This window comes from Sceloporus occidentalis, unplaced genomic scaffold, assembly GCF_023333645.1.
Source record: "Sceloporus occidentalis isolate IW3139 unplaced genomic scaffold, rSceOcc1.0.p SCAF_21, whole genome shotgun sequence".
NCBI classification, from domain to species: domain Eukaryota; kingdom Metazoa; phylum Chordata; class Lepidosauria; order Squamata; family Phrynosomatidae; genus Sceloporus; species Sceloporus occidentalis.
The window spans coordinates 2,957,501-2,978,626 of NW_028317001.1; the positions used below are offsets into that span (position 1 = coordinate 2,957,501).

The 21,126-nt window shown below is 44.5% G+C and overlaps 2 protein-coding genes across 6 annotated transcripts in view; both read left to right on the forward strand.

The window, feature by feature from the left end:
- SPECC1 (sperm antigen with calponin homology and coiled-coil domains 1) overlaps positions 1-4,148 on the forward strand; it is a 58,070-nt gene extending 53,922 nt beyond the window's left edge. For 3 of the 4 annotated variants that reach the window (XM_089484095.1, XM_089484096.1, XM_089484094.1), the window contains exon 15: positions 1,173-4,148. In XM_089484095.1, the coding sequence (XP_089340221.1) occupies positions 1,173-1,262 (90 nt within the window). In that variant the 3' untranslated portion in view covers positions 1,263-4,148. The remainder of the gene's footprint in view (positions 1-1,172) is intronic. The other variant, XM_089484097.1, reaches the window with a different exon arrangement.
- Positions 4,149-10,171: 6,023 nt separating this feature from the next.
- On the forward strand, positions 10,172-20,540 carry LOC149301412 (adenosine receptor A2b-like). 2 transcript variants are annotated; one of them, XM_089484099.1, is made up of 2 exons: positions 10,172-10,542; positions 19,337-20,540. In XM_089484099.1, exons 1-2 carry the CDS (start codon positions 10,172-10,174, stop codon positions 20,058-20,060), a joined length of 1,095 nt encoding a protein of 364 aa, XP_089340225.1. In that variant the 3' UTR covers positions 20,061-20,540. The 2 variants fall into 2 exon arrangements, with proteins under 2 accessions (XP_089340225.1, XP_089340226.1); XM_089484100.1 differs by having other exon boundaries at positions 10,172-10,515.
- Positions 20,541-21,126: the final 586 nt, after the last annotated feature.

The window sequence follows — 21,126 nt, forward strand, 5'->3', positions numbered from 1 at the left end:
CTATTATATTGATTTGTATCCCGCTGTTTCCCCAGAAGTGGGACTCGGCAATGAGGACTGCCAGGGCAAGGGCCCTCCATGTGCAACGTTTCCCCGGGCAATCCCACATTGGAAAAGGTGTTTAAAAAGTAGAAAGGAGTCGGTCCCTTGCCTCTCGCTCTCCTCCATCATCTTTATCACAACTCCCATTGTCACAGTGGTGGGGACGATAGGAGCCACAGTCCAGCAGACTCCAAGGTGCCACCGTTTGCCCTTCCTTGCATTAACGGTTCCCAATGTAATCTACTGTTTATTGGATTGGTATGCCACCACACTCTTGCCCTTTGTGAAATTTTGGACTTCAGCTCCCAGAAGCCTCAGCTAAGTCAGGGATCCTGGGAGCTGGAGTCCAAATACCCTCAAAGAGAGCAGTTTGGGAACCGCTGATTGAAATCCCATAAAGGGCACAGTTTGGGGACCCCTGATATATAGCGATATAGATAGATACGTAGATATTATATATGTTATATATCAGTGGTCCCCCAACTGTGTCCTTTGCGCGATTTTGGACTCCAGCTCCCAGAATCCCAGACTGTTAGCCAAGATGGCTAAGGCTTCTGGGAGATGAAGTCCAAAATTTCACAAAGGGCATGGTTTGGGGATGGCTGATATAGATAGATAGATAGATAGATAGATAGATAGATAGATAGATAGATAGATATCAGTGGTTTCCCAACTGTGCTCTTTGAGGGCTTTTATACTCCAGCTCCCAGAATCTCTAGCTGTTGGCCAACATGGCCGAGGCTTCTGGGAGCTGAAGTCCAGAATCCCTTAAAGAGCAGTTTGGAGACTACTGATACACATGATTTATTACTATTATTTTAAGTCAGTGGTCCCTAAACTGTACGCTTGGAGGGCTTTGGGACTCCAGCTCCCAGGAGCCTCAGCCATGTCGGCCAATAGCCTGGGATTCTGGGAGCTGGAGTCCAAAAGCCCTTAAGGAGCACAGTTTGGTGCCTAGAACAAGCTCAGACAAAACAGCCCAAGCAGCATGGAGTACAAAGGTTTAAAAATCAGTGTTCCTTTTAGGACATTGACTTAAAAGTACATATGTTGTTGTTGTTGTTGTTGTTGTTGTTGTTGTTATTTTGGCCTTTCTTACCTGTAACCAATTTTATGCTTTGGCTGTGCAGGAACTCAGTGAGATCATGTATACGGACCGGCCGGACTGGCAGAGCGTGATGCAGTACGTGGCGCAGATCTACAAGTATTTCGAGACCTGAGGAGCAGCGGAGGAAGAGGAGGAGGAGGAAGGAGGCGTCCGGAGAAACACCCCGCAAAGCACTTGATCACTTTAGGAGACATTCCCCTCGCACCCCAGTCGGTATCCTCTCTGCCAAGCCCAGCGGACGTGCCTTGCGTCTCTGCGAAATCTGCCGCGCAGCGCCCGCGGCGAACGGCGTTTCGTTCGCCTCCTTCCCACTGTGCCAAACGGACTCTTTCCAGCCAGGGTTTGGCCCCTTTGCTGCGGCTCGAATCGACGCCTGGGACCGTCATACGGACACTTGATATGTACTTTTTCCGTCTCGCCAACCAGCAGACTAGACTCCCTCGGCGGCGGTTTGTCGCGTCTCGTGAGGATTTCGCTCCTGTGCCAAAATGTAAGCGCATCTCTCGTGCCAAGTTTGATTCACTTGACGCTCCATTAAGTCCAGCCCAAACTGCACCCAGCCCTTGATGGCTTTTGGGGAACAGTAAATCCAATGTGCCCCAAAAGCAGCGTCCCAGTTAACCCCCATTTTGCCCCAGTCTCCCCCTCCTTTTAATGCAGGGAACATTTTTTTGGATATTGCGCATTTTGGGAACCCTCCATCATCACACCTTCGAGGCGTTTTAAAAACAAACCCAGGGTCTGCAGATGTGTCTCTGCAACTCATCCGTCAGCGATACCTTTTATCGCCAACCGAAATGCACAATATATACGCCACGGAGCTTCGAAAGCTCGCAACTATTGTGCATTTCGGTGGGCCGATAAAAGGCATTGCTGATGGATATTTGTTCCTAGGGCAAGGATGAAGGAGAGGAGTTCAGACCCCATCCTCTTTTTAGGATCTTCCTCTAAAACAGGGGACTGGGAGGGTTATAGTCTTTCTAGTCTGGCGTTTTGAGATGGATTGATTCATATGTCTTGTGCCACTTCTTCCATCTTCAAAAAGAACCTTGCAACTGGGGCTAAGAGGGTTGGATTTGGAGGGTGTTTTGTCTTGCAAAGGAGGGAGCCCACCCTACTACTATAAGTCCCTGAGGTCTAGGAAAGAGTTTGGACTACTTTGAGCAACTTGTTTTAGTGGCGCGTGAGTAGCAGGTCTGTGTACGTTGAACAGAAAGTCGAAGGATGAAGATCTCCAATCCGCAGGCAAAGGGTATGGAGGCGCATCTAGAAACAATGTGGTTTGACGCCACTTTAAGACTGGTATATTATTTAGACTGGTAGTTTGGCGAAGCACCAGCACTCTTGGTGCGAAACCACAAATCCCAGGATGGAGCTGCGGCACTTGAAAGTGGCGCCAAAGCGCATTATCTCTAGTGCAGATGTGTGTGGGAGGAATGGAGGTTCCAGATAGAGATGAGGAGCATTGCGAAGGCGTCATTGGAGCAGCATCGCCTGGGGGATGATGGGCATTGCAGTCTAGCACCATTGGACAGCAACAAGGCAATCTCTTATGGGCCACGGCGCAGGCAGTGCTTCTCCTTGCCTCCCCAATGCTCTTTATCCTCCAGAATTGTCGTTTTCAGCAAGGTGGCACATACATATACATATGCATATACATAGACATACATAGTCTTTGGTCTGTAGGTGGGTAAACGAATGCTAGAGACTGAGGAGGGAGAGATGGTTCAGAGTTGGCAGGTTCTGAGTTCAAGGTCTGTTGGCAGAGGGTACCTTTCGGCGTTTGTCATTCAGGAAAAGGCAAGGATGCATGCATTTAGACTATTGCTGGTCCTCCAGTTGTTTTGGACTTCAGCTCCCAGAAGCCTCAGCCACCTTGGCCAACAGGTTGGGATTCTGGGAGCTGTAGTCCAAAATACCTGGAAGGCCAGAGTTTGGGCATCACTGATTTAGAGAGACACCCCCTTTTCCAAACCAAGGACCACTAGGGATGGGAGTCAAAGGCGTATCCAAGCAAGACGGGCTACCCAGTGCTTTCTTTCCCAAAACGATGCCAGTCAGGGAGCGCAGGGCTTGCAGAGACACATCTTTGCAGGTTCCGGATTTGGGAAACGCTGGACATGGGGGCAAATCGGCAGGCCTTCCCTCCTGAAGGGTCTTTTGGAGGAGGTCCTTCCCATCTAACCAGGGCTTTGCTGGCCACTCGGTGTCCCCTCCCGTCCCTAGTCACGAAACGCCTGGAGAAAAGCGCCCCATGGATGCCCCCCCGATGGCACCCGACAGCCATGTGCAAATTGGTCTTTCGAAGAAGCCATCGATCCTCGCCGGCAGGGAATGGACGCCGAGTCCTTTTCTCACTCTGCTTATCAATGCGGGGCTTTCTTTGCTGTTTAATGTTAACGTTTTTTTGGGGGGGGGGGGCTAGAACGAACAAACACTAAACACTGTTCTTGCCTCTTTGTCTTTCCTCCTTTTAAATCCATACATGTGCCAAGTCCTGCTGGAGGCAACGCTTCCCTTTCTTTCTCTTTCTTATTTATACAGAGAGTGCACTAGAATGTATATAACAGACATGCTGAAACAAAGGGATGGTCCTTGCCCCAGAGGGACAAACCATGCTTTGCCCATAGGAGAACACCAAACAAATGTGCAATGTTCCCTTATGGGCAGGTGCTGTATATCTATGGGCAAGTGCTGCCCTTTGTTTCACTATGTCCCTATAGACACTAAAAAGGGGCAAACGTAGGTCTGTGGGTGCTTTTCATTAATGCCCAGCTCTTGTTTTTTGTTCCCTTTGAGTCATTGTCAATCTGTCTTTTGTTGTTGTCGTTAAAAAGAAAGAAACAAAACAGTTTAATGTCATTTGCAGCGTCGGACGCATAACGTTTGTAATAAAATGGCTTTTTTCCTTTGTTTCAAACTTAGTGCGCGTCATTTATGTCTCGCAAGTCCAGAGAAGGACTTTGTGATTGACATGGGATTGATAGAATGTGTGATTGATAGAATGACAGAATATGTGATTGATAGAAAATGTGATTGAATGCTTTTGTAAAGCTGCACCCTCAAACATCTCAAAGACCCCTGGCCTCTGTACTCTTTTTAGGGCTTTTGGACTTCAGCTCCCAGAAGCCCAGGCTATTGGCCTACATGGCAGAGGCTTCTGGGAGCTGAAGTCTAAAGGTCCTTAACAAGAGGACAGTGTAGACCCCAACCCTTTCTGTGCTCTTTTAAAGGGTTTGGGACTTCAGCTCCCAGAAGCCTCAGCCATAGGGCCCTATGGCTGAGGCTTCTGGGAACTAAAGTCCAAAAAACCTTAAAAGAGCACAGAAAGGGTTGAGGGGTCTCTGCTATGTTTCAGACTGTGCTCTTTTTAAGGACGTTTGGAGTTCAACTCCCAGAAGCCTCAGCCATATGGCTGAGGCTTCTGGGAGTTGAACTCCAAAGAGCTTTAAAAGAGCACAGTCTGAGGGATAAGAGACCCCAACCCTTTCTGTGCTCTTTTAAGGCTTTTGGACTTCAACTCCCTGAAGCCTCAGCCAGAGGGCCTTATAGCTGAGGCTTCTGGGAGTTGAAGTCCAAAGCCCTTTAAAGAGTACAGTCTGAGGCATAAGAGAGACCCCTCAACCCTTTCTGTGCTCTTGAAGAGCTTTTGTACTTCAGCTCCCAGAAGCCTCAGCCAGAGGGCCTTGTAGCTGAGGCTTCTGGGAGTTGAAGTCCAAAGACCTTTAAAAGAGCACAGTCTGAGGCATAAGAGAGACCCCTCAACCCTTTCTATGCTCTTGAAGGGCTTTTGGACCCTATGGCTGAGGGTTCTGGGAGTTGAAGTCCAAAAGCCCTTTAAGGGCACTGAGAGGACTCCCATGCCACACAAACACAAAAACAGACACACAACCAGCCCTCCTTTACCCACCCACAAACTCAACCCCCCCCCCCAAACTAACACAAACTTCTGAGCCACCAAAACACTCCCAAACGCAGCAAGGAACAACACTTTTTTGTTTGTTACAAAAGGCTTTACTAAGCAAATACAAAATCAACATCGACAATTAAGAAGCAAGGAAGAAGGAAAGAAAGGAAACGGTGCTCTTTAAAGGATTTTGGACCATCTCCCAGAAGCCTCAGCCATGGAGGCCAATGGCTTGGAATTCTGGGAGCTGGAGTCTGAAAGCCCTCAAAGAGCGCAGTGACTTCAGGGCAGTGGTCCTCCAAACTGGCCCTCCAGATTGTTGGACTCCAGATCCCAGAATCCCAGGCTATTGGCCAACATGGCTGAGGCTTCTGGGAGATGTAGTCCAAAATTCTCTTAATAGGGGATCACTGATGTAACCAAACAGAAATGATATATCAACTCAAAGAAGCCATGCCTTGCTTAATATTTATGTGAATCTACCTACCTTCCAGTATGATTACATTTGCCAGGTTCACTATAGTAATACAACTATATTGTTGTTCATGTACACACACACACACATATGTTAGAATTATATAATAATTATATATTATATAAAATTCTGTCTGTCCCTTCTATATTGTAATACTTGTAATATATATGTGTGTATGTGTATACTCTAAATAAATACATGAATAGATGCAAGTAAAACCAGCTAAAATGCAAATGTACATATAGGTATTACTAATATTATTATAGTTATTAAGTAGGTTTCCATGGCCAAACAAGGATTTGAACCCCAGTCTCAAGGAGTCCAGCACTGAAACTACCAGACCATGCTCCCTCTTTACTACTAGTATTAACAACAAGGACGGTTGGGTTCTTGCTAGGACCAGACAGGGATTGTTGAATATTTGTTGTTGGAAAAGACAGTAAGCAGTGGCTTTCTTCTGGCCAACCTTATTAAGCCGACGGCTAACATGGCAGCGGCCGGCTAATTAGGGCGATCTTTCTCCTCCGAGACGATCTCCGAACTGTTCCCAGAAGCCGGCCTTGTGACAGGTTGGAGTCCTGCTTGAGGCAGGCTGAATCACCCATGCAGAGGAATGGAAATAACCCAGGAGCAGAGCAGTTTCGTTTGCTCCGTGGAAAGAAAGGCCCACGCTTTGTATGGAGTCATAGCTATGGTGCAGAAACACAGCAAAACGGTGAGGATAGGCATCCAGACAAGTGCGCAGCAATGCTTTCCGGTCACTTTGGACGCACAATGGGCCCTTCTGGTGCTCCTCGGACATTTATTATTATTATTATTATTATTATTATTATTATTATTATTATTTACATTTTATTATTATTATTGTATCAATTATTATTATTATATTCAATTTATACTTACATTTTAGTAATTGTTATTATTATATTATTTATTTTACATTTACATTTCACTTATTAATTTTATTATTATTTATTTTACATTCACATTTCATTTATTAATTTTATTATTATTTATTTTACATTCACATTTCATTTATTTATTATTTAATTTCTTTTACATTTAAATTTTATTTATTTATTATACACTATTATTATCTTACTTATTTATCATTTAATTTATTGACATTTGCATTTTATTTATTTATTTATTTTAATATTATTATTATTTACATTTTATTTTTATTATTGTATTTATTACTATTTATTTTACATTCACATTTCATTTATTAATTTTTTATTATTTAGTTTACATTCACATTTCATTTATTAATTTTATTATTATTTATTTTACATTCATATTTCATTTATTAATTTTATTTTTATTTATTTTACATTCACATTTCATTTATTAATTTTATTATTATTTACTTTACATTCACATTTCATTGATTTATTGTTTAATTTCTTTTACATTTAAATTTTATTTATTTATTATACACTATTATTATCTTACTTATTTATCATTTAATTTATTGACATTTGCATTTTATTTATTTATTTTAATATTATTATTATTATTTCTTATTTTATTTTACATATTTATTTATATATATATATTTTAGTTATTTTATTCCTCTGTGGGTTAAAAAAGACTTTGGTGGATTCGAAACAAACACACAAAACAAGATTTAAGTGGGTTAAAAAGAAACACGCAAGACTTCAGTGCAGTGGTCCTCCAAACTGTGGCCCTCCAGATGTTTTGGACTTCATCTCCCAGAATTCCTAGCTGTTGGCCAAGATGACTGGGGCTTTTGGGAGTTGAAGTCCAAAACCCCACAGTTTGGGAATCCCTGCTTTAGTGGATTGGAAAGGAACAGAACAAGAGGACCTAGTGGTTTAAGAACTTGCATATTGCAAGGAGACAAGGGTCCTTGGTTTCTGGGGGAAGGCAATGGAGGGCCACAAAGGATGCTCTTTGCGCAAGCTGCAAAGCTCTTCTATTCTCATATTCAGCTGCCTCTGGGTTGTTTTTCGGTGGCTTCGATTTTCCAAGCGCAGCCCAGAAGCATTTTAAATCGAGTAAATAAATACGTTGGCTCCAGGCGCCAGGCTGCTGCTGGCAAGACAAATGCAGCATCGCTTTAGATATTATTATTACTCGCTCTTCTTTAGTTTAAAAAAACACGATGCAAGCTTTCAGGTCTCACAGAATCCGCACTCGGGCCAAAGGATATTCAATCCCTTATTGATCTGCCACGCTTTATGGTTTTAACTTAGCATTTTTCTTGTATATTAATATCCAGCCTGAGGAACCAACCATTAAATGCTGCCAACATCTTCATTTCACTGAGTCTCAAAGGTGCTGCAAGATCTCTCTACACATACTGATCCTACAGACTAACATGGCTATGTCTTTGAATTAATATGTTTTAATATTTTAATTAATATTTTTGCCAATAATAATAATAATAATAATAATAATTTAAATACATTTTCAATCACTCTTTCCATGAAAACAGAGTGCGTGCATGCTGATAAATAAATGTTAATAATAATAATAATAATAATAATAATAATAATAATAATAATTTAAATATATTTTAATAATTCTGTCCATGAAAACAGCATGCACATGCTGATAAATAAATAAATAAATAAATAACATATTTTAATAATTCTGTCCATGAAAACAGTGTGTGTATGGTGATAAATAATAATAATAATAATAATAATAATTCAAATACATTTAAATTAATTCTGTCCATGAAAACAGTGTGTATATGGTGATAAATAATAATAATAATAATAATAATAATTTAAATATATTTAAATTAATTCTGTCCATGAAAACAGTGTGTGTATATACACTGATAAATAATAATAATAATAATAATAATAATAATAATAATAATATATTTTAATAATTCTGTCCATGAAAACAGCATGCACATGCTGATAAATAAATAAATAAATAAATAACATATTTTAATAATTCTGTCCATGAAAACAGTGTGTGTATGGTGATAAATAATAATAATAATAATTCAAATACATTTAAATTAATTCTGTCCATGAAAACAGTGTGTATATGGTGATAAATAATAATAATAATAATAATAATAATTATTATTATTTAAATATATTTAAATTAATTCTGTCCATGAAAACAGTGTGTATATGGTGATAAATAATAATAATAATAATAATTATTATTATTATTATTTAAATATATTTAAATTAATTCTGTCCATGAAAACAGTGTGTGTATATACACTGATAAATAATAATAATAATAATAATAATAATAATAATAATTTAAATATATTTAAATTAATTGTCCATGAAAACAGGGTGCAGGTACGCTGAAAAATAAAGGTTAATAATAATAATAATAATAATAATTGTAATAATTCTGTCCATGAAACCAGAGTGTATGTACGTTAAATTTTATTATTATTATTATTATTATTATTATTACAGAGTGCATATACGCTGGGCCGCCAAAAACTCAATGCCGAGCCATAAGAAAGTCCTTATCATAGCCGCCTTAAGTAGACAATGTTGCTATATTTTGGAATTCAAGGTAAGGGAGAACCAACCTGCATGCTAAGCCTACCTCTGAGCATATGCAGAGTGCTTCCTTCTGCTCTTACAGGTGCCTTCTTTTCCATTCAAAAGAGAGCTAATCCCTGCGGGTCCATCACTCTTTATCTTGCCTTCAATGGTGCAGCTTTGGAAAATGAGCTTAAACACTCAAGACTCTTTTCTGCATGCGCCTCTGCTCCAAGGCTTACGGTAAGGAGCTCCAGAGGGGTGTGGCTGCCCAGTGCGTCTTAGCCAATGGCAGGGCGAGCTCTGCAGAGGCCCCGCCCCCATCGCCCCATCCCTCTTGATATAGAGGCGCAAGGGGAGCCTGGCTGCAGAAGGGAGCTGGCTCCAGCCTTTGAAAGAGAAGAAGGCTTTGGCTTTGTCCTTAATGCAGAAGTTAATGCATTTAATGCAGAAGAGGAGACCGTTCCAGAGAGGAAAAGAGAGAGAGAAGGGAAGTTTATTTTTATCTTTTGGGCTTTTATAGCAGCCTTAATTTAATTAATTTAATTAATTAATTGCAACTTTTTTGGATATATATATATATATAAATATTAAAAGGGGAGAGACTCGAACTCGCAGCCAAGTTCTGGATCCTTTTTTGCCTTTCTGGGTAAAAGAAACCCTGATATTTTGGGACGGTTTCCCAGCTGCATCTAGGCTCCTCGAAAAACCATTGCACCCCAGTCTCAAAATGGGGTCTCAAACTGGGCCGACTGGGAGAGCGGCGCTGAAAAGGAGGCATTAAAAGAAGCAGTTTCAAAAGGGTTTTTTTTTAAATGAACAAAACCTAACTTTGAATTTTCAATTTTTGCGAAATTTTCAACTTTTTGAAATTTTCAGTCTGAAATTGTAACTTTTCGAAATTTTCAACCTGCAATTTTCAGTCTGAAACTGCAATTTTGTTGAAATTTTCAATCTAAAGTTTTGAATTTTTAAAGAAAACGTCGAGGGAGGACGACTTTGGCGATGGCCGGAGACACACCTCTGTTGGCGTTGCGACGGCGCTGGGTCTGCGTTGGCGGAGCGAGGCTGTCGTAAGTGACTGCCCCGAGGTGACCCTGCCCCATGGGTGGCTCCTCGGCCCCTTTGCCGCGGGTCCTCCTTGGATGTCGTCGGAGTTGGACGCTCTCCCCGTCAACATGACGGCGCCGCACACCATGGACTCTGTATACATCGCCGTGGAGCTGGTGATCGCGATGCTCTCCATTGTGGGCAACGTCTTGGTGTGCTGGGCGGTGGCCATCAACAGCACCTTGAAGAACGCCACCAACTACTTCTTGGTCTCGCTGGCCGTGGCCGACATCGCCGTGGGCCTGCTGGCCATCCCCTTCGCCATCGTCATCAGCATCGGCCTGAAGACCGACTTCCACTGCTGCCTCTTCCTGGCCTGCTTCGTCCTGGTCCTCACCCAGGGATCCATCTTCAGCCTCCTGGCGGTGGCCGTCGACCGGTACGTGGCCATCAAGATCCCGCTTAGGTACGGTCGACTGCGACGGGACGCGTGGGATGGGGAGCGGGGCTGGCAAAGGAGGGGAACGGCTACAACGCAGCTTGGCTCGCTGGCTCAAGCGACCTAAAGCTGGCTTGTTCTGCCCTCCATTCTGAGGGTTGGTTCGGATCCAAACCAACTTTTCCGCCTTCCAGATCTAAACTGTCTTTTCCGTCTTCTCTCCGAATGTGGCCCCTTCCAGATGTGTTGGTTGGCACCCCTTGGCTTGCCATCCGAAACATCTGGAGGACCCGATCGAGCGACCTAAAGTTGGGTTGCTGTGCCAGGGGTGGGTTAGGATCCAAACCGAGTTCCTCACCTTCTCCTTGAACGGGGAGCCTTTCCAGATGTGTTGGTTGGCACCCCTTGGGTTGCCATCCAAAACATCTGGAGGACCAGATCTGGTGGCATTGATGGAAGGGAACAACCGGTAGACCTGTTGCATTAATTGAATGTATGTAATAACGACTCTGGGGACACACTCTCTCAGCCCCAGAGGAAGGCAACGGCAAACCGCCTCTGAACAAACCTTGCCAAGAAAACCCTTAGACATGATTGAAGGCACACAGCGACCAATGGAAATATAGATGGCCAGTGGATCTAGTCTGTGGGCTTTGGGTTTAAGCCAAAGGCGGGGATCCGAAGAGCTCAGTCCGAACGGTGGGGCGAGTTCGAAACCATTTGGGACTAACCCAGAGTTTGAAATCCGTCTCTCTCTCTCTCACTGCAAGTTGTAGTTTCCTGCATTTCACAAGGCGAGGGAGGAGATGTTTGCTTTCCCCCTCTGCTTCAGTCCAAAGACAAAAGGGATGGCCTTTGGATTCTGCAATTTCAAATCCCCCTTTTCTCTGAGCTGATTGTGAGTCATGGAGCTTTGGAGCGGCTCAGTTTGGGGAGCTCCTTTGGCCGGCATGGTTCCTGAAGATGGCAAAACTTGGGATCAGATAGGGTTGGACCAGATGGAGGCACACGTTTGTGGGGGGGGAAACTGCAGACGGATTGGATCTGAACCCACTGGGGTCTTTTCCACTTTCTCTTAGCCTCAGTTCACCCACCTCTTAAGAGCCGTCTCTTTGCATCGTGGAAAAGCAGCCACATTGGGGCCGGGCCGGGTCCCACCTGTCAGGGTTGGCGTTAGGTGTTGGGTTTTCTGCATTGTCCTGCGAAGAAGCAAACCGAAAGGTGTCTGAAGCCGTGGGATTCAGCTTCTGCGGTCCAAACCCACTTGAAACGACAGGCTCCGCTGTGCAGGATTTGCAAGACGTGGGAAAATCCGGGAGAGACGGTTGAATCAGCCAGAGGCAGAGGTGGTTTCCTCTCTCTTTGTTGTCCAATCTGGCAACTGCTGTCAACCGCAGCGACAACAGAGCCATCAATGTTTGCCAGCCCTGGCGACAACCCTCCCTGAAAACCTCTCTATCCAAGGGCAGTCTATCTTTGCCTTCCAGGCTCTGGGGATTTGTTAATTCAGAGCAGCAGTCCCCAAACTGTACTCTCTTTAAGGGATTTTGGACTCCAGCTCCCAGAATCCCATGGCTGAGGCTTCTGGGAGCTCCAAAATCCAAAACTGGGGAGCTCCAAAGTCCAAAATCTCTTAAAGGACACAGTTTGGGGACCGCTGGTTTAGATAAGACGCTGTCCTTTCTCATCCTTTCCTTTCCTTTCCTGAGCTTCTCTCTTTATCCCCACCGGAGCCTCAGAACGACAACCCTGCAATGCTGGGTGTTGTAATCCCAAAATAAAAATGAAACCCACCCAGGAAATCCTGACCTTCATTCAAGATTATTCCCGATCCTACTATAGACTGTGTCTCATAGAGCTGGAAGAGACCCCAATGGTCAGCTAGTCCAACCCTCCCTTCCCAATGCTCTTAAGGCATCCCAGAAAGATGGCCATTCACCTGTGCCCCAGGTGAGCCTACCTACCATATGAGTTCATGGCTGAATTGTAAACCAAGGTAGACTCTTTCTGAACATGGAAGTTCATGCAAGAGGAGTGCGCCACTCTTTCTGAACATGGAAGTTCATGCAGGAGGAGTGCGCCAATGCCCTCGGATCATACAAAGTATGTGACCCTGACTTGCCCATGAAGCAAAATGTTTAAACCAATGCTATGCATCTGTTGGTCTGTTGCAAACCAGAGGAAGAGGAGTAAGAAATAATAATAATAACTATAATAATACATATGATGATGATGATGATGATGATGATATGTTAGATAGTTCCTCTTAATTCATGGGAAGCATTGTCACCTCTGGTGTCGTGGTTTGAGCCTTGGACTACGACTCTGGAGACCAGGGTTCAAATACTACTTAGCCATAGAGACCCACCGGGTGACACCAGACAAGTCACATTCTCCCAGCCTCAGAGGAAGGCAATGCCAAACCCACAAACATTGCCAAGAAAACCCTGCGATCAGTTTGCCTTAAGGTTGCCCTAAATTGGAGATGATGCGAAGGCACAAAACAACGACAACGAAGAAGCCTCTGGGAGTCAGAGGTCTTAGTCCTTCTCTGCTGAATAATTTTTCCAAGGTCTATAGGTTTAAGCATCTTTCCAAGAGTCTATATGTTTAAACATCTTTACAACGAGGCTCAACAGAGCGTTGGTCTGTATTTTGGACCCTGCAGGACTCTTCTTATGCCTTTCAATCTGGTGTATTTCAATTTAGTGTATTTAGTTTAGTGCAACTTAACCAAAGAAGAGGAGGACCGTTCTCTGGCGTGCGCCACCTACATTTCAAGCAAAGGCTCTGGGTTTTGTGACCCTGCGGTGTCAAGGTGTCACCTTTCACAACCCGGCTTTGTGCGTGACCTTTTTTGCATTTTAGCATATAAAAAAGCCTTACCTTGCGGCGGAGACTTTGGTCGTTGCTTTCTGTCCTCGCTTTCCAATTTACCGCTCGCTGTTTTAAAAACCGCAGTGTTTTTCTGCGCTTCCTGGAAAATAACGCATGCAAAGGATTTAAACAACAAGATAGTCGACGGGGATTTAAGATGAAACCAAGTCTTTACAAAATGAAGGAGAATTCAGGGGAGGGTGCAGAGGAGCGTTTCTTTTGCCTTCATTCTAGGAAGCTGTTTTATATATCTAGACTTTCTCCCAACCTTAAAGTAAGACACTAGTCCTCATTATTTGGAAGGAACAGGAACATAGGAAGGTGCATTATAATACTGTGTCCATTTGCTTTCTTTTCCTCCCATGTTCCCCAGTTGTCCCAGTTTGGCAGGGATAGATAGTCCCAATTCATCCTCATCCGTCCCACTTTTCCATCTGCTTTTAAAACGTCTTGGGTTTCTCTATCCAACTCCCGCTTTTGTCCTCAGCTCACTTCAACTGCTGCAAAATGAGTCAAAAGGACGAAAAGGTCTTATACGCTTCTATTAACTTAGAGAAGAAAGGAAAGCAAATTGCTGCAGCCTTCATTAACATTCATTGATATATTTCGCCCTCTCGACCGCTTTGGTCACTCAAGTCCCGGTTTTTGTCGCGTTCAGTTTCGGAGGGCGCCGTCCGAACGCACCGGACGGCGGGTCTCGCCGTTTCCGGCTAATAATAATAGTAATATTCTGCAGCTGTGGGTTTTGTTTTTCAATGGCAGAAGAGCGCCAGCGCAGGGAAGAGGTGGCAGCTGCAGAAAAGAGAACTGTCTAGCCGCTTCCCGTCAATGAATGTCTATTGTACAATCGGGTACTTTTGGAAGAGAACTCCGGTTGTTGCGTGGTTTTGCTGCCGGCGGATCTGGACGATAAAGCCGCCGAGGAAAGGTTTAAATGCTTAAAACCCGAAAGGAATGACCCTTAAGGAGAAGCGACTGGGAAGGTAGAGGAGGAAAAGATAAAATGGAAGCACTAGTTTTTGTTACGGAAGGAGAGAAGAAATTAGAAAGTTTCTGATGAACAAGTTATTCTGGGGAACTATGAACCATCTTTCCTCCGTTCGATATTCTTTGAACCGGTTTGAAACACATGTTCTTGCAACAGCGGAGGAAACGCATTCTTCTGCAAACAGATTTGGCTCATGCTTTTTTGGGCGTCGGAAAGAAACCATCTTGGTCACCAACTGGACCCTTATGGTCAGTCCTTAGTATCCCATGAGGTTTGGTGCCTCAAAATCTGTGGATGCTCAACTCCTGTTATATAATAAATATCAATAATAATAACGATAATAATAATATAAAGACCTGGATTGAGACTCAAACCCTGAAACCGACTCTGGGTTCAGAACCACGAAGAGGAGGACCTTACTTTCGGCTGTATCTCAGCATCAAGAATTCATCACTTTGGAGGCTGAAAGCCTTGAGCGTAATCTCCAGTTAGGAAAAGCAACCCTTTGCAAGACTGGCTTTGCAAGGCTGGGTGGTTTGAGTTTTAAATAGAGGATTACCTCTGCTTCTGTCGGGGATAAACTTTGCCTCGGACTAGTTACTACGGGGCAGAGAAAGCATGGAGGGAGGGAGGTTTAGTTCCCTCTGAAGTCTGTTTTTATCTAGCCGATCCATCATGAGAACGCTCAGCATGGATTGGCACATCTTCCGATGGAGCTCTACATGTGGCTCCTGCGATAAGAACTTCTCCTTGCTTCCTCTTCCTCCCCTTTCCTCCCTTGAAATGCATAAATAGTAATGGTGACTAGTAAAAAACACAAAGGTTTGGGTCTAGCTCACGGTCAAAAGCACACCCTCCAACTGCCCTGATTTGAGAAGGAGACTCTTTCTTTCTTTCTTTATAGTATTTAAACCCCACTCTTCAGCCAAAAGACTATCAGAGCGGCTTACATTGTTTTGAATTAGACATTTCTGCTTTTAAAAGGTCCCAGTTTCTCTCTCCTCTTCCTCCTTCGTCCTCAGCGATTGCTGCAAAACGGATGCAAAATGCATTGCAGTCCATTATTATTAAGCTTTGTTTATACAGTGCTGTAGATTTGCATTAGCTCAGCGAAAGGGAAAAGACGGGAGACGACGGCAGGGTCTTGCCCTTCCCAGTAAAGCCAGGCAAAAGCAAACCGCTGCAGCCTTTCCTGGATTATGCATTGTTCCTTGTTGATAACTTTTGCCGTCTCGACCATACTCTGAGGTTTCACATGGATCCGGATCTTTACCTGTGAAACGTCGGAGGGCATGAGAGCGCAATGAGCATGCGGCTCTCTTTCGTGACGTGTTTCATTTCTTAAAAGCGGTTTCGTCATTAGGACTCAGGTTTTGTCTTATTTTAATCCATTTCGACCTACTAGTGTCCGATCCGACTTGAGCCGTCTTATACAAAAATTAAAAGATGATAATAACACAAAACAAAAGTGGAACATTTTGGGCCACGAGGCCTAGAAACCCACTTTTTAAAAACCAGAAGCGAGAAAAAAGGCTGGAATTTGCTGCGCCTGGACCTTTTTCCCCCTTCCCAGACAGCTGCTGCCCTGGATTTTATTTTTATCCGCTGCTATTTTTACATAGCGATCGATTGTTCTGCTTTAATTTTCTTTAAAAAACCCCACACAATTGATATAACTTTATTAAATTGTTTTGTGCTTCCGCAGATAGAGAAAAGGAGACTTAAGGTTTGCCTTTGCCGGCTTCTGAGGCTGAGAGAACACGGCTTTTGCCGAAGGATTTGAACCCTGCTCTCTGCAGTCACAAGTGTTACGTTTTATAGACTTGCATACATTTGTTTTAAGTTGAGGACCAATGAGTGGATTCGCTTTCGGTCGGCTTCCGTCAAGGTCCGGTTCTCACATTCATGCGTGGAGATGGGGAATAAAAGGGATCGGACAACCCTAAATTTGGTATATCTTTGCGCTTCGGGATCTTGTCTATGGCTGCTCTTCCCATTCCTATTCTTTTCCCGGTTTCTAGACTGCAATTTCTATTCTGTTGGACCCAAGAGATGGGGAATCTTTACTTCAATTTCCTTGACGTCGAGGTTGAATCCATGGTCCTTATTTTCGTTTTCTTAATGTTCAACGGCAAGCCTGCCTTTGCACTTTATTCATTGACTTACCCCAGCATTTGTTCCAAGTTGTCATCTTCTGCTAGCATTACATTATCATCTGCATATATTGCATTTCTGATCACCAGTCTTTCCTTCTTCGGAGTCCAAACCTATGATATTTTCAGCATGCATGTTGAATACGTTAATATACAGGCAGCCTTTTACTTGGATACGGACATTACAGATGCACCCAGTTTTGCAGAAGTGTCCAATTTTAATTCCCGTAGCCGTACACGGATTTTTATTTATGTTAGTCCCCAATGATCCTGATAATAGTTTCCTTAGACTCAAAGACTTCCATGAAGAACCTTAATATTACGGTTTTCTTAGGGCCTCGGTCAGCTGGTTATCTTTGGAAACAGGCTCAAGAAATCCTTCTTTACTGATTGTAAAAGCTGAATCGACCGAGGCTTGTCGGACCGAGAAACAAAACGGAAACGTGTCCCGTTTTGGACGTGAATTATTCAACAGACGGAGGGGGAAAAGGGGGGGTTGTGAGTAGGTAAACACATTTATTTGCACACTAATGGCCAAATTAATAATTGATAAATTCGTCAATGCCAGGCAAAGCAGAGGAAAAAACAAAGCGCAAGGGCCTCTTTGGGGGTCATTAATAATTGAGTGTTTTTAAAAAGCGATCGAAGGAGAAAAATTAAAACTTGCATTGGGTAGGAAGGTTCAAAGACATAGCCGCGTTAGTCTGTAGGATCGGCGCGCAGAGAGAATGGTTTGCCTATCTCCTTGGAGCGCATGAGTTTCAGGTGTTTAAAAAGCAAGAGCCTTTTCTTACTGGTGCAAAAACCTGATTATTTTAAGCCAGTGGGGAAAATGTTGCGTATGCATGAGCCGGTCTTTCAGAACGAGGATTGACTGCTCAGTTTCAACAGTAAATCCCTCCTTATTTTTATCGTCATACCGGTCCGTCAAGTTCTCCACCGCAAGGTGTTTTTACAGATTGGGATTTGCACTGGCAGCTCGGGTTCGGAGAAGCCAAGGAAGGCCCACGATTTGGACTTGCTAAGGACCGTTCTTTGCTTGAAACGGAGGGGGAAAGAGAGAGAAATTCCTAATATTTTACCTCCTAGTTGCTCCCTCCTTTTAGAAAAGTGGCCCTTCTTATTTGGTGTCGTTTCCATGGGAGGCAAGGAACCCCGCGGCCCATTCATGCCCTTGAATGAGAAACCGAACAGAAGGAGATGCTCAGTCGAAATGCAAATAAGGCAGCTAAGAATGGACCTCTTTGTGGCAGAAATTTCCCTCTCTCGGATGGGAAGGAAGGAACCAATGCTTCCCCTTCTCTGTTATAAAAGGTGTTGAAATGTGAAAGGTGGGTTTTTCCTCCCGGCGTCTATGACCACAGAGAGCCCAGTCTCTGCCGCCAATTGCCAAGCCACTTCCGATCCTATTCGGGTGCCATTTTGAACCAAATGGTGTGGCACCGAATGCAATGGTTCCTGGTCAGGTTTCTTTCGTAGCTTACTCCATTCCTCTCAACTACATCTCACCATTAGTTTGACTGTTGTTGCTGTGTGCCTTCAAGTCGTTTTTGAGTTATGGCAACTCAGGTTTGTGCGGAGGATGCCTGCCACCGTTGCCTTCCTCTGACGCTGAGAGAATGGGACTGACCCAAGAGGTTTCCATGTCCGAAACCTGGTCTCCAGAGTCTTGGTCCAATGCTCAAACCACTACATGGTTTGGTTTCTGTACAGATAACTTCCTAAGTGTCTTCTTTGAAAACACTGTGTTTGTTGCCTGGCCATGTTTGTCCTCTGTGAAATATTGGATGGCATGCATTGGGAATTTTGGCTAGAGCTGATGGATGCAACTTCTGGAGGGACATGCATCCCTTACCTTCTGGGATCTGACTTGGAAGCCCAACTGTCTTGAAACTCAGTGGATGACTTAAGCCAACCTCACAGGGTTGTCGTGAAAGGAGAAGTAGTTGGGGGAGAGGGAGACTGCTGGATGCAGTCCCTGGAACAAAAGGAGGATGTGGAGATAATAATTTAGCAGGTAGGAGTCGAGCGTAAAACTCCCAGTCCGTCACGTCTCTCGATCCCGGGGCCACTTGGTATCTCTGGAATGTTTCTGAGCGGGAAGTCGGCCTTCAGGTTCCCTTCCAAGGCTGCGGCTCTTTCGCACTCCCTGCTGTTTCACATATCCCCCCATTGTTGTCGAACCCACAACGTCTTGTGTCGCACCGCTGCTTCCCTCCTCTTTCCCACAGAGAGCAGAGTTTGGATGTGGTTTCCTTGCTGCTTGAACGTGGCCCCTAAGACACTGAATTTGAAAGAAGTTCCCTGCCCTCGAGTTGGAGCCCAGTGGGAATTGTGTAACCCCTGAGATGCAACTGGACTGCAACTCCTAGCATTCCTGAGCATGGGGCTGGGCTGCCTTGGTTAGCCCCGACTAGAGTCATCCCACCAAACTGATCACTGAATGGTGAGCCATTACATAGGTCAGTCTCACAAATATTCAATGGGTCTTCCCTAGTTGAGACTCAGAGTCGGATTCGGGGCTGATGGGGGTTGCAGTCCAAGAGCAACTAGAAGGCTGCAGAATTCCCAATCCTGGACTTGAAGGGAACAGCTGCGATGTGAGATCCCACCTCACACTGGTATCTCATGTTGCGTTTCAGCTAAAGAGTTTATCCTTCCTCTCCTTCTGTTCACAAATCTTAATTCCTAGAGAGAACATATTAATCAAATCTGTGAATAATGAGACTTGCAAAAGTCAAAGCTGATTGTCTATTAACATTTGGTCCCTTTCCCCTTTTTGCTGCATCCGTTGCCTTTGCAGATACAAGAGCCTAGTGACCGGAAAGCGGGCCCGGGGTCTCATTGCCATCCTCTGGATCCTCTCCTTCGGCATCGGCCTCACACCTCTGATGGGTTGGAACCGCTGGGGGACGGTCACCAAGAACTGCACAAACAGCCCGGAAGAAGAGGAAGAGGTGGAGCCAGGGCTGCGGCACGGCTCTCCAACTTGCTTGGTCCCGTGCCTTTTTGAGATTGTGGTGCCCATGAGCTACATGGTCTACTTCAACTTCTTTGGCTGCGTCCTCCTGCCGCTGGTGATCATGCTGGGCATCTACATCAAGATCTTCATGGTGGCCTGCAAGCAGCTGAGGCAGATGGAGCTCATGGGCAACTCCCGGACCACGCTGCAACGGGAGGTCAACGCCGCCAAGTCCCTGGCCATCATCGTGGGCCTCTTTGCCCTCTGCTGGCTCCCCCTCCACATCCTGAACTGCCTGACCCTCTTCCGGCCGGACTTGGCCAAGTTCAAGCCCGAGTGGGTGATGAACCTGACCATCATCCTCTCCCACGCCAACTCCGTCGTGAACCCCATCATCTACGCCTACCGGATCCGGGACTTCCGCTACACCTTCCGCAAGATCCTCTCGCGGTACCTCCTCTGCAAGGCAGAGGAGTTCCCCAAGTACCCCAAAAAGGGCGGAGGCGGGGGCAGCAGCCGCCAGCTCGCCGTCAGCAACCTCAGCACGTCCCCGGCCTTCCTTTGAAGGAGGTCGCTGGCAACGCTTCTCCAGACTGTGACAAAAGCGATGCTCCCGAAGGAGCCTGTGACCAATCTGTACTGCTGTGGTTGAACTATTAATCTCTGTGACGTACAGATACACACACATATGTTATCCTGGACTGAGAAAAAGGGAATAGGGATGGGATAGATTACCTCTCAAGGTCCCTTCCAACTCAAAAATTAACACTTAATTATAGGATCGGCATTTTGCGTTTGGGACGAACCTGATGCCTCTCAGAGGAATTCAATGCTGCCTGAGCCCTTTTCCAGAGTCTTAGTATGGGACTACCATTCCCATAATCTCAATGACAAAAGGAGTGCTGAGGATTATGGGCATGGTAGGCTACAGAAAAGGTTAACGTTTCCAAGCTCTGCCCTTAACAATATGGGAAAGAATACATTTTTAAAAAGAGGAAACAGCGTATTAAATTCTTGCCTCCGTAACAAGAGCAAATTTTCCGGCTGGGTTTGTGCACGTTCTCTTTTTTGGATATCGGTCATGTTTATGTTTCAGTGCTCAAAAATAACTTGTCCGGGTAAAAAGGGGGGCAGTCAGTGTGCAAGAGTTTGCTAAACTAATATTCCGCAGAAGTGTTGTCACTTTTTTTAGAGCTTCACTTACATTTTTATTTCATCAGTTGTTTGATGCGGCTGGTATTCTCCGATGGGAAAAAATGTTTTCGGTGGGCCACTAACAGCATAAATGTCTTAAAAAGTGCTTTCAATGCCGTTTCGGTCCTAAGCGTGGGGAAAGCCTGTGGGGATACTGGGAGCTGTAGTCCAAAAGAGTAAGCTTTTCCTGGGCTCTAGGTTTAGGCATATTTGAGGCTCTGGGCGAATACTTTAACGGGAGGATGGTTTGAAAGCAGAGTCGTGTGTAATGTACTTGGCAGCCACAGACAGTGATTTAAAAACCTCTAGACACAAAACCATTCAGGATAGCTGGATCGTATGGGATTCTAGCAAAAGTGTTGACATTTCCAGAGGCCTGAATTCATGGCTATTGCCACCCTTGTGTTACCAAGTCAGATACAGAAACCCAATTTTTA